Source organism: Patiria miniata, unplaced genomic scaffold (genome assembly GCF_015706575.1).
Source record: "Patiria miniata isolate m_02_andy unplaced genomic scaffold, ASM1570657v1 HiC_scaffold_2, whole genome shotgun sequence".
Lineage (NCBI taxonomy): Eukaryota > Metazoa > Echinodermata > Asteroidea > Valvatida > Asterinidae > Patiria > Patiria miniata.
In genome coordinates this window covers 725,927-739,368 of record NW_024037058.1, presented here as the reverse complement: position 1 = coordinate 739,368, position 13,442 = coordinate 725,927, and the positions used below count along the sequence as shown (strand labels likewise).

The 13,442-nt window shown below is 37.5% G+C and overlaps 1 protein-coding gene and 1 long non-coding RNA gene across 2 annotated transcripts; both read right to left on the bottom strand.

The window, feature by feature from the left end:
- Position 1: 1 nt before the first annotated feature.
- Positions 2-1,511, bottom strand: LOC119726960. Its single transcript, XR_005270874.1, has 2 exons — positions 577-1,511; positions 2-60 (listed from the first exon to the last, which is right to left on the bottom strand). It is a non-coding gene; the product is annotated as an uncharacterized LOC119726960 (long non-coding RNA).
- A 97-nt stretch (positions 1,512-1,608) lies between these two features.
- LOC119726959 (protein CASP-like) lies at positions 1,609-7,376 on the bottom strand. Its single transcript, XM_038198808.1, has 7 exons — positions 7,206-7,376; positions 6,694-6,763; positions 6,048-6,151; positions 5,594-5,713; positions 4,717-4,860; positions 3,763-3,908; positions 1,609-2,564 (listed from the first exon to the last, which is right to left on the bottom strand). The coding sequence occupies exons 1-7, from the start codon at positions 7,359-7,361 to the stop codon at positions 2,543-2,545; spliced, it is 762 nt and encodes a 253-aa protein (XP_038054736.1). The 5' UTR covers positions 7,362-7,376; the 3' UTR covers positions 1,609-2,542.
- Positions 7,377-13,442: the final 6,066 nt, after the last annotated feature.

The following is a 13,442-nucleotide window of genomic DNA, read 5'->3' as shown; positions in this document are numbered from 1 at the left end:
AAGGAGTTTGTCATGTGTTTTTATTTGTATCAAACACAAGTACACCTTGAAGATGTTCCACTTTAAAGCTGGAGTCCATCATTTGCAGCTATCCAAAAAGTAACTGGCGTAATTCTTGTTGAAAAGCATACTTGGTTGAAAGATAGTAAGGGAACTAAACTCCCTGTGAAATTTTTCTTTCTGGCAAGATGTCATTTTGAAGAAATCACAAAAGAAGGCCTTTCCAACGGTGCTTCTTAAGACGCACTGATCTGACGAATTATAGCGACCGCACGCGCCTGTGAAGCACAGGCGCGTGCGGTCGCTATAATTCGTCAGATCAGTGCGCGACATCGCGTAGCTGCGATCGGCTCAGCGAGAACGTGTCTCGGACGCTGAATTTAGGCCCAATTCAAAACATGATTCAGCAACTTTTGATTTGAAATCAAATCCTAGAATGCTGTTTTTCTCGGAATATACAGCTGAAGCTGAGCTGAAATTTCATCAGGTTAGTTGTTCAATACCCTTCTTTAGATTTTGAGCACGTTTGTTGCTTCAAATGAACAAAATGCACAAATTACAAATGATGGACTATACCTTTAATGTATTTATTTACAACAAACTGAATTGATTCCTTTATTAACCAGTTTTACCTCTTGTGACAATCAGTTTGCAGTATGTACATTTAGTTGCTCCACTTTGTGTCCATTTATTGATTTCATTTATTAACTGTAGTGCAGCTCTGTATTACGTTCTATAATGAAAGAAGGTTGAAACCACAGCAATTGGAATCTACTTGAGAACAGTACGATCATCCTTACAGAGATTCTTACAATACAGTTCTGTTGGATGGGCACAATACTTTAAATGTGTTTTAAGACTCAATAAGTTGAACTATTCCTTAGAAATAACTAGAGTTTCATATTTTTCTCAGATGAACATTATACTACACATCACATAGAGGTTCAGAATTCAATGTGAGGGAGCAGGGTTTATTTTAATAACGGAAAATCCATTTTGAATATTAATGATCTGCTGACAAATTGAACAAGGCCTCATGATTAGTATCAATTACTGGCTACAAACTACATGTATGTAAATCTGCACAGGATGGTTGTAGAACATTTTGTCGAAAAAAAAGTTTTGTAAGCTATGTACTCCAGTATTGCTAATAAACCATTGTTCTCTTCAAATGTTCCATGTTTTGAAGTTTATTGTACAGTTGAAACACTTCATAGTCTTTACACTTTTTCTTAATACAAAAGTATAATTGCTTTTTTCATGGTAACGTTGAATATCAAAGTGAAAGTTAGTTATAACATCATAAAATTCAGTTCACATTTTTTTCCTTTAAAGAAAACCTGCCTTTAATAAAGTAGTGTTTGGATTATTGTTCAAACTGAGTTTAAAAACTGATTTTATTCATTTCACGTACCACACTTATGCCACAGACTATGCTCCAACCACAGCCTGTTTAAGGAAATCAGTGCCAATTAACCCATGATCGAGTAAAAACAAACAAACAAACACCCAACAAAACAAACAACAAACAAACAAACCAACAAACATAATATTCCCTTTAGTTTCCACAGCCACTAGTGTAAGTACAGTATTTCTCACTTAATATGGTCATTAACACGTTCTGTGCACTACAATGTACAATTATACACACTGTTTAGGCCTGGACAACTCCAACAATGTTGGAATGGGATCCCATTCTGTTCAGAACTCCAAATTGCACCAGCTTAACAGGGAATCCTAAATACAATACACAAATGACCAAAGTAGTAAATTGTTGAGAGGTGTCTTAGTTCTACATAATTAGCTTAGCTCTACAGCATTTGCCTCTTTCTAGAAAATTGCACAATCTTTGAACTCTGTCAGGCGCTGGCTGTAATCGACTTTTGGAAAAATAGAATGAGCTTCTACTCAGTGTTGAACCGATAAAGCCAAATGACTGCCAATCCAATAATCCATATTTGTTTGCAGTATTGGTCTGATACTGATACCGATAGTCATATCTCAATACGATTTAATGAAAATAAAAATATAAAGTTTTCAGCAGGTGAATTGGCCTCTGTGGCCTAACAAGTCTGAATGTGCAACTTAGTATGTTCCAAACCCAAAGTTGGCCAGTAAATGACTGAAGATTTAGCAATACATGTATACGTGTATGTATCGATTTCTGTTCTTTGACATACATATGTACATTGTGCATGTGCTCATTACATTCTAGACTGGAATTCAAGCTCATATAGGACCATATTGAATATGGACTACTGACACACAGGCCCAATGTTCATAGTACAGTACATGTATGGTTCCCTACCATTTTCTTTTGCTTTATTGATTAAACACTAGCTACTACTGAGTCGATTCCTCCATAACAGAGCATTTAAGATTGCAGATAGGACTTTTCGAAGCAATTCCTTTTGATTGTGGCACAGTTGCCCAAGCCTAACAATGTCCTTTACATGTTGCTGTCAGTGATTTCGTTGTAGTCAACCATGTCCAAGACCATCCAACATGTCTGCTGGTACCTTGTCTCCAGGATGGAAATGATTCATGTCATGTGTTCTTGAAACCTAAACAAGACAAAACATAATATCAATAACATTGAACTGTGATGAATGAAAGAAAGCAATATATGGATTAAGTGTATATGTAGCACAAAAGCAGTTACTTGGACCAATTATTGAAAAGTGGGATTTTGGGCTCCACATTGAAAAGGACATTGAATAAGGTTTGCAATGATGTATAGAATATGGGAATTGGACAAAATCAGAGAAAATAGAAAATTGGTCATTACAGTTTTCCAAATGAACTCCTTATTGTCACGCAGATTGGTGGACAATATGATGGAATTGTTCATGTGATGATAAAAGCATGAAATTTGGCACACAGGCAGAGTATGTCATGGAAAAGATATTTGGCTATAGGGCCATCGCAGATTTGTCCTTTGAAAAAATATCACAGAATAACATTTCTTGAAAATTTCTTGTTATCCTATGATATTTTATACAAAGGACAAATCTGCGATGGCCCTATAGCCAAATATCTTTCCCATGACATACTCTGACTGTGTGCCAAATGTCATGCCTTTATCATCATATGAACAATCTTATCACCAATCTGCTGTACTATTAGAAAATTTACAACTTGACTTCAGTTAGCAAATGTATGTATTATTCTAGCTTCTACCATCTGAATTTCGATAACTGTTTGCCTGTACTATGTATTATAGGCTGCATCTTGAATGACAGCCGTGCGACTCCTGACTGGTTTTGTACTGGATGGAGGGTCGTATATAAGGACTGTGAGATGACATTACTGTCACAATTGATGAAGTACTTTTCTAAATTATACGAGTCAGGGTATTAACAAAAACTAAAAAAGTTGGTACCACAATATAATGTCTAGTTAAAGTTTTTACTGACTATCAAAAAAAGGCTGAAAAAGAATTGACTGGTATGAGGATAGCGTTTGAGAATTTGGAAGAAAATCGAGGTTATTTTTTGTGTGTAAAATACAGACGATAGAACTAAATAAGATAATTTCTAAGGCGCTCATGGGTCATGACAAATTCAAATAGGCTACAGTTTTCCCAGCCAATGACCTCAAATAGGCTACAGTTTTCCCCGCCAGTGGCCTCAATAAGACTACAGTTTTCTCAGCCAATGACCTCAAATAGACTACAGTTTTCCCAGCCAGTGGCCTGAAATAGGCTACAGTTTTCAGAATCCTATCAAACCTTGCATGTGTATCAGCTCAATGTGTACTTACTGATGGTAGCAATCAGCAGCTGAGTCTCTCTTACAGGCCGATGTGTATGCCATCTTGTACAGCACCAAGAATACCAACAGGTGTAGGATTATCACATAGAAGAAGGCTATCATTCGGGCTATCTTATTGGATAAGACCAGTCGGCCCTGCAAGCATGTCACAGAAATGAAAGAATGCTATCATATATGTAATCTGATTGGACAAGGCCCAGCAGCATTGCAAGAATCAGTCGGAGTGCATTCCAATCAGACTTGATATAACTAGTTTGTCTTACAATACTCACACAGGTTGTCATCTGATGAATTCTGAACCTGCCCTTTTATCTTTCAATGTTTAAATTTATACTCGACGTCTCTATTATTCTACAACCAACCATCACACCTTCATATCCATGAAAATGTATGGTAGACCACCAACGCACGTACAAGGCAAGATAAACCTCTTGCTTTGATACAGTGTTCCAGATTTGAGAAGTTTGAAATCTGCCTTTGTCATTTCCTATTCACAAGTGAAATGTTATTTTATAATTGACATTAAATGCTATGGTTAATTTTAGTATTCTTATAAAGCTTTCATATTTGTATATCCAAATGCATCAATACCAGTTTGGAGGACAAAAAGTGGACATCTGCTTTTCTGTTGTCAGAACAGCAGAAAAACAGACTGAGCGTTTTCAAAGGTTCCATTTTTCTGCTTTTTTGCCTTTCTGCTACCAGAAAAGCAGAATTTATATTTTAAAATTCTGATTTTCTGCTTTTCTGCTTGCTGCTATCTGAAATGCAGGTTTTACTTTTTCCTCCTTTGTTTGCAACCGAAAAGTGGACCTCTATTTTTCCCTTGTGCAAGGAGCAGAAAATCAGATGGAATGTTTTCAACATTTTTATTTTCTGCTATTTAAAGTCAAATTTAGTCATTTTTGGTTGCACTTCAGGGTGCTGGACAGTTTGTACATACCATGTTGAGAGTCGCCTTGTCAAAGGGGCTGAGATTCATATATTTACGCTGCTTCTCTTTCCTGCTGAATGAGTTGAATGGGTCGAGGCGTTGCTCATACTGAGTTGAGTAACGACTCTCGGTATCATCAGGCCCAGTAGAACCCTATATACAATGCACATACAACGTTCAAATAACATTCATTTTTGTACTTGCATACAGTGCAATACAGGGATGACCCATGTTTGTCTCCCTACTTGATGTATCTTTGGAAAAATGACCACAACAAGACTATTATACAGGGTGGATAAAAAAAAAGAAACCGAAATATTATTGATAATTGGAGCAGAAGTATGGCACATGTGAATCAAAGGGAGATATCTTCTGTTAGGTTTGAATCTCCTCTTTAAAATGACACCCCGGTCATGTCATTACATTCACGATTGACTGAGCAGTGACCAACTTTATGAAAGGGTCTATTTAGTGACTTGCGCCACTTTTCATGGTGAAATCGCTTTTTTTCCCCACCTGCCTTGATTGGCAACCATAACCTTTCACTCTGTCACAAATGACACAACAAAACCCACAATTGAAAAGTGGCACAAGTCTCTAAAATAGACCCTTTCAAAATTGGTCACTGCTCAGTCAACCGTGAATGTAATGACATGATCAGGGTGTCATTTTAAAGAGGAAATTCAACCCTAATAGAGGACATCTTCCTTTGATTCACATGTGCCCTACTTCTGTTCCAATTAGCAATAATATGTCGGTTTCATTTTTTTTATCCATCCTGTATACAAGAACACCCCATCATGAGGCTTTACTCATGCCCAAGTCCCAATGTCAGGTTAAACAATCCCTCCAATTGTTTGGTTTGTGCCATAGAAAAAGCCACTACCTTGCTCTTTTTATAGCTTTGCAAGAATCGAATCTTCTCATACAGCTTGATGTTATCCGTACGTAGCTTGTCAGTTTCCTCTTTCAGTATGTTCACCTGTTGCTGGTGCTGTCGATTTTCCTGTAGGAAAAAAAAAAAACAACTTCATTTTAAAATCATGCATTAAACACTTACTTGCCACAAAAAAAAGGAAAATATGTACAAAAACTGAAGAGATTAGTATGTACAGAATATTTATTTGATCCATACCTGTTAACTTGTTGATATGTCCGGTGGTGATGTTTTAAGTAGTTTTCTTGAACCAATATGAACAGAGTTCTTTGACTTTAAAAAACCTCAAAGTTTGCCACTTTGTTTTGGCCACTCTTTCAACGTCTGCCCAAATAATTAGACCCATTAATCAAACTCAAGTGAGATTCAGGGCATCATTTTATGAGGGTTAATCATAACTCACTGCTTCTAGTTCTTGATTGCGTAGTCGGAATCGTTCCCTCTGACTAGATACAATAGGTAGCAGGGACTCTGCAGCACCCTGGTTGTTGTCTGACACGGACTTGCCTGAAACAAGAGAGTAAATCAAACCACGGATGGATCAACCATTGATCAACTGTCCATGGCATCATGGTGGATGGTTATCATACAGAATCACAACAGTCACTAAGTTGCCCACAGGTGTGCTCACAGAGTTACCAAGTTAGCATTCATAATATAAACAGAATGCCATCAGTGTCAGTTCATACTCTGCATGAATTACATTTTGGAATGTCAACAATTGTAATTTATTTTTGACATCTGACATAATACAAATTTGTTCAGCTCTAAACTATGCATTATTATGCATAAAATATATAACAGGATTTACTTTCATGGTATTGTTGAGGTGATTGCTACTGATCCAAGTTCAAGTTGGATTAATCCTTTTAATCCTCTACCTTGAATACCTCATTCTACAATGCATGTCATGCGATCCTGCACTTGGGATATCCCGGACTATGTGGATTATGTGGAATCTAGCTGGAGCTGTTTTCGTGTACAATGGTATATAATACATGTACATAGATGGGCTGAAACGATGAAGAGAAATGTCGACTTACACTTACCTAATGGCACTGTTTCTCTGACTGCCTCTGCAGCAAAGCCTGCCTCAGTGCTTGACGGGGTTGCTTGACCCTAACAAAAAACAACATATCATATTAATAACAATCTGGAAAGAAATCCCAATGTCGCATACCGGTATATTCAACAGTTCTGCTGAAAGTTTAGACACTTTTCTGTAAAATTTTAGGCCCTTCATCCACACTATCGAAAATGTGTGTGTTTGAGAACCACTTTCCACAAGCAAGAATCAAACACGGCATATGCACAAGTATGGTCTACATGTACATGAAACCCCCAGCTCTGGTCAGGACAAGAGGTCTGTTTAAATCCAGGTAGAAAATTGTTGAAGTATGGCTGACCTACATGCAAACCCTAGGTCTGCTCAGGGTGACCCATGTTGATTTTAACATGGGTAAGCAAATTATTCTTTGTCTGGACATTTGTGTGTGTGTCTTTGACTCTGGATCCATATCTGCCCCTGTATGACAAGATAATGGCAAGACTTCATACTGACCTCACCCTCCCCTCTGACATACATAGTAGACAGTGTGTTGACACTCAGTAGGTCCTTCTCCAATTTACTGATCAACTGTCTTTGTTCATCCGAGGTTCGGACCACTTCAGTGTGTTGGGCTTGCAGCTCACTGTAATGCTCTGTGATAGAAAACATGAACGACACATCCGGAATAAATCACAGTCATTGATGGACTTCAGACCTTTGTCGGTTCGGAACGTTGAACCTGAAATAGGCAGGGAGGATGGATTTAAAATTCATAATGTACTGGCAATAGCTCCGTTATATGACTTCTAGAACTTTCCATAGGAAAAGATGTCAAATTCTTCACCCATCATATCAAGTTCAAAATAATGACACTTTATATGTTAAGCCAAAATCCTGGACTATTTAAAAACGAAAAAGAAAACAAAAACTTTATACAGGTTTTAAAGCAGCATTTATCAAATCAGCATTCACTTTTTTTGTGTAAAGTGATTGGTCAAGCCTTGGTGAAGTGTTCGAGCAGCTTGCCCATTACCTCTGAAGACTAAGCCAAATTGAATGCTCAGGCGGAATTTTCTTAAATTGAATGCAGACATTTTTTGAGTTATGTACACATAATGAGCATGATCACATGCTCCTTAATGCTTTTGAATGTTTGTTTTACTGAATAAATGTATATTGCTGCTAATCATACAATTTTGTGCCAATCTGAATGACACTGCATGAATGTTAATGCTAATTTGATGTATTCACTCAGGACCCGAGCTGTTATGACTTTTTAGCCTCGAGCTTTGCGCATCTTTTGATACCAAAAACATGAAAATCGGACCACGGGTTGGCACGTAGCGAAAAATTTTCCGGCGCTACGCGCCATGAAAAATGAATTTTCGCATATACGTCGTGTACACCGAGCAGAATTGCCATTCATACATATGAATAATTAATTAGCCATAATTCCAAAACCCTTTGACCTATAGTCATGAAATTTCTTGGGCATGTTTAGGAAAGTTGCTCTATGCATGTGCTGAGTTTCAAAATTTTTCGTCACTCGATGGCCGAGATCTTAGGGGGGGGGGGCGGAATCCGCCCCCCCCCCCTAAGATCTCGGCTGAGAGTTGGTCAAAATAACCCGGCCCCTTTAGGGTTAATACCTACCTTTGTCATAAAAAGCAATTTTTGTCCTTGGACTGTAGATGATTCTACAATTGAGGTGTCCTTGAGGAGCGAATCATTTCCTATTTTAAAAAGTTGAATTCCCTCTGATTTATGTACTTTGCATGCCAAAGTGAAAATTACGGAATTTAACTGACAAGTTATCATGGTAATGCACATTTCAACATAAACAAACAATTTCTGAAATACGGAATTCATTGATACCATTTTCTGAAAAAAAAAAAAAAAATCAATGATAACATGTCAATGATAACTTACTAGGGAAACGCAGATTTCAAAGATAACATAGCAAAGACAATTCAAAGATAACGGTAACTTGGATTGTCATATACGCTTCCATATGTATGTCATGAATGCAGTGCAAAACACCCCCCCCCCCAAAAAAAAAAATCAAAGCAATGAAAGATATCAATATTATCATTTGTAGCTAAGGTTTTCTTTTTATAAACAAGCAAATATTCCGTTAAGACATGACACAAATAAACACATGCACTTACACTGAAAGGTATTCAATGGTAGTTGTACAATTTTTAATAAATACTGGGGAAGAATGGGAACATGTACAAGTGAATTGTGGGAAGACAGGGTACAAAAAGTGAACCGCCTTGTTCTTCCCAAGACAACAATATCAAGAATAGGTCCTAAAAATGCTGTCGACTAAGAGTATATGAGACAATATAAAATGCTTTAGTCTGAATGCTTACCATGCAGCAACAGATACATGTATAATATAAGTAGGATTGACTGGTTCTGGCAAGATAGAAACATCTGTAATTCTCTTTGTAATGAAAAACTGTGTTGCGATATCACAGGAGTACAAAACTGTATGTACAATACATGCATGATAAATAGTGACTAACACTTCTACAGGGATCGCATTTCATATAGTTTGCTATAGTCCTCATATTTACAAAGTTTTAAAGTGTTCCAACAATCAACAATTAAAGGATTAAGATAATTAACAAAAGATACACGTAAAACTACAGACTTGGTTCAGCTATAGGAGTATACATGCATAAAAGTCTAACTGTTATCAACTTGATCAACTACTGTTTCTTGAACTGATTGTCAAAATTAACTGGGTGATATGGAAAAAGGAATACAATCAAAATGCAAAAACAGTGATTTTCCCTGCTTTGACATAGTTAGTCCAGCCTGCTGGACCCTAATAAAGGATCTTGTACAATAATTCTAAATACAAGTGATGTTGCAAAAAACTTGCACTATCTAAATTAACAGAACATCTTCAAATGTTTAAAAACATGGTTGTTTTCCGATATCTGATGGCAAACATGATTATTATAATCATCATACATTTATCTTTTTTTTTAATCTATGACTCACTAAAAAATCAATGACAAAATATTCTTTGATAATAATCCAAAATACAATGTATTTTACTCTTCATGTTACTTTTCCCAAACATACTTTTGAATAACTTATGCATATGGCCCATAAAATTGCCGGCAAATTACCCCTCCCCCCACAAAACAAAAGTTTACAGTAATGAACCTCATTTTTCCAAGCCACATACATTGTAAATGTATTTCAAGCATTTTTTTTTTTTAGAAACTAATTGACTTTTTCCCTTCAAATACATGCAGGTAATCTTTTACCTTGTAATATATGATACAATTACAATTATAAAAATGCTTCAAAACTCCTGCCAATAACAGGAAAGAAAGAGCCAGTTATTTTGTCCAGGTCTGTGCCCAGTCTCTTCCTCACATCCCCGACCTCTTCTTGAGAGAAAACAGCCAGGACATTGCAGTGAGTCCCATTTCAATTTGGCAATTAATTCCAATGGTATCATAAAGCTAAAAGTCTATCTCTTTGAAAGACATTAATTAAAAGTTGGGCGCTTCTGTGAAGTAAAAACAATAAAATAATACTGTAGTTTTCAATGTTTGTTGGTAAATACATGTATGTAATACATACTCATTATTGCACTATAGGGTGGGCTTAATAAAAATAGCAAACTTTGGTCCTGCCTTTGAAACATACATGTACATGTAAAACTCAAACAATATTTTAAAAGGGAAACCGAAACAGCAAACAAAGTCAGATACAACAGTTTACATAATACTTGGACAGAGAAGATTATTTTTAATGGTAACAAAAGAAATTGAGTTTTGCTCTTCAAATAAATATTAGGAGAATAAGTGCCAAATACTGAAAGCGTGTGTGGGGACTATGACAAGTGTTTTAAGGTAGATTATAGAAAGTAGAAAAACACAACATTTCAGTTAAATGCATTTGCTTGCTTACAGTTCACATGTCAAATCTGTAATGATTACTCCTCTACGAAGTTTGGCCAACACAAATAAAGCCCTAATACCACTATCCTTCACTGATTCCATAAAAAATCTACAAAAAACCCCATATTTCAAGGTGCGGCACAGGGCCCAGGGTCTTTGAGCTCCCCTAGCCATCTTGGGGACTTATTCATTTTCATTGAAGATTAGCAGCACATGTTTATGAATACTATTTCATAAAAACTAACACTGCCTATGCGGTACACAGCTACATATCATGTCAACAAACCATAAATAATATTGCTTGATTAACATACAATGTACTTGCTAAGAGTCACTAAGATTCCAGTAATAACCAACATATTCTAATGGCATTTTTGATTGTAACCTAAAAGTGTAATGTCATTAAATTAGCAACATTGTGTGTTTAACAGCAGACACACTCACAGCACGAAAGAGACAAAAAAGACATCTCTTTAGATGTCAATGGTTGGATCATGACCTCAAGATGACCGAGTGAACCATGCTATGGACTTCATACATCAATGTATGTGCATCTGGTACTTCAGAGGTAACAATGCAAAACATCAGTATTAATGACAGATAAATAAACACCACATGTGTAGTGCCACCCATGCTCAGGTACATTCCTTCCATGCTAAAACACATCACTCACACGTACAGACAAGTAAGCGTACATGACGTGCCCATCCTTGGCTCAGGTGACTAGGCCACCCAATACCCATTTACAGTTCCTACTAAGCACCGTCGATATATCGATATTACTCGATTATACTATATTTATTTTGATATCAATATTGCCGATTTTTTTAATCATATCGAAATATCGAAATTTTGATTTTGTGAGGAATGATATCGAAAATATCAAAAGTGCGTCAGATTATCGTCAAATAAATCTCCGTTTGTGCTTTTACTTTGTGTTTAACATTTGCCGTACATAATGAAACAAAACTCGGCGGCAACTTGTGCTTGTGAATCAAAATAAAAACATCTTGAAATGCCAAGCGGCGTCGCTTTGTGCTCTGCATTCGCTGGAATTTGCGGTCTCCCCCAACGTAAAACCGCAAAAGAAACCGCTCGTTCTGGATAAACTGTCAGTGCTGAGATTTGTTTTAAAAAGTTTGAGCAATATGCTCCAGAGAAAGCCGTGGAAAATTGGGGACTTAACACTGTTTTTTTTTTTTTTAATCAGAGTGTCATCTTTATGGTCTTCAACTTTTTCACAGGATAATCGATATATCAGATATTCCCGATATGGATTTTTGATATATCGATTATTGAAAATTCTAATATCGACGGTGCTTAGTTCCTACGTGGTGTACATAGACGTAGGAAGATTAGAATTCCCACTCATCTCCAGACCCATCCCGCACCCCACTCTCTAACTTCTGTAGGATACTATAAGCATCCTTCTCACTCATCTTGTTCTCAGCCACACTCATTCCTCTAGTATCCCCCGTCGGTTCACGTTCTCGTCTACTTGCTTTTTTCCCTGTCGACCAGCTCTGGCTCTCTGTGTTGGCCAGGTGAAGTCTTGCCATTCCTCACTGCCTCATGATCAGAGGATTCGGAGCTAGCCTGGTGGCCATCCCTCTTTGGATCTGCATTGTTTTAGCGCAGGCATCCTGATGTGATGGTGAATCTACTTTACTATGACTACTAGTTAGATCAGGTGTGCCTTCAAGCTACTTGTCTCTATTAACTGTCCATCAGTGGTTTCTAAAACCACTGCATCACCGTTGACAACTTTCGGTGAGGTTGAAGGCGATGGATTACCCTCATCATGAGGGTGAACAGGTGAAGATGAGGATTCCATCTGTGTAGTCGTTTTCTGCGCCATACATCATGGCATGTGTAGCTGTCAGACCATCAGGCAATGATATTCCCATCTGCTGTCTGAATCATGAAGTTAGCAGCATCCTCTACCAGTGTGTGACCTCGTTTGAGTCGTGACCGATGGTTATGAAACCATTGATGACTGTTGAGACAGGTAGTCGCAGATCAGAGGCAATGAGTTCAATGGCACTCTGTGATGGGTAGGGTTCATTGTTATAGGATATCAGGAGAGCTTCTTTGTCTTCAGGGGAGAGTAGAATACGAGGTTCTTCATTGGTGTACCGGCCACACTCACCTCCCTCGGATCGACAAAGCTGAAGCGTTTGGCTGTGATTAAAACAAAAATTTTCGTTCATTGTGAGCATTATAAAGACTCATCTACTCATAACTGATCCTTGATAGGTATCTCATACTAGGCTTGTGCACTATTGGATTTTGGGAGTCCACGTTATACCGTCATACATTATTTTTGGTTTTCTGTAATACAGTGTTCTGAAAATTAAAGGTCGGTGCGCCGTCAAAAAGCGGAGGGGGGGGGAGGGGCTATATGTTAGGGGCGCTATTCAAAGTCAAACATTTCTTTATGTTAGGGGGCGCTATTTGCAGATGAACATGTAGTTTATGTTTGGATAACAGCTTTTAGGCCATTTCTAACACAGTAACACTAACAGTTAAGTACAATACTGGCTCAGCATCATCTTTTTTTAATACATCAGTGACCAGGGACTCTGAGGTACTTTGGCCTTGAGACTTTTGATCTGATGGATTGCTACAATGGGCAGGCTTGTCAGTTTGACAAGTGTTGCATGTTATTGCCTTTGGCAGAGTTTCTGGCCAAAATATACCCTGGAGGGTAAGGGTAGTCCCACTTGTTTGCCTTTTGTTATTATTTTTTCCTTTTTTTTTTAAAGCATGGCGGGCAACTTTTAAGCATGGCAGCAACTTTTTAAGCTTGGCGGGTGACTCG

What these genes read in the sequence shown, in the direction of transcription:
- LOC119726959 (XM_038198808.1), bottom strand. Translation starts at nt 7,361, where the DNA reads ATGTTTTCTATCACAGAGCATTACAGTGAGCTGCAAGCCCAACACACT. An exon ending in CAGAGAAACAGTGCCATTAG is followed by an intron (nt 6,152 to 6,693) that starts GTAAGTGTAAGT and finishes CTCTTGTTTCAG; the next exon opens with GCAAGTCCGTGTCAGACAAC. An exon ending in AAAGCTATAAAAAGAGCAAG is followed by an intron (nt 4,861 to 5,593) that starts GTAGTGGCTTTT and finishes CATTGTATATAG; the next exon opens with GGTTCTACTGGGCCTGATGA.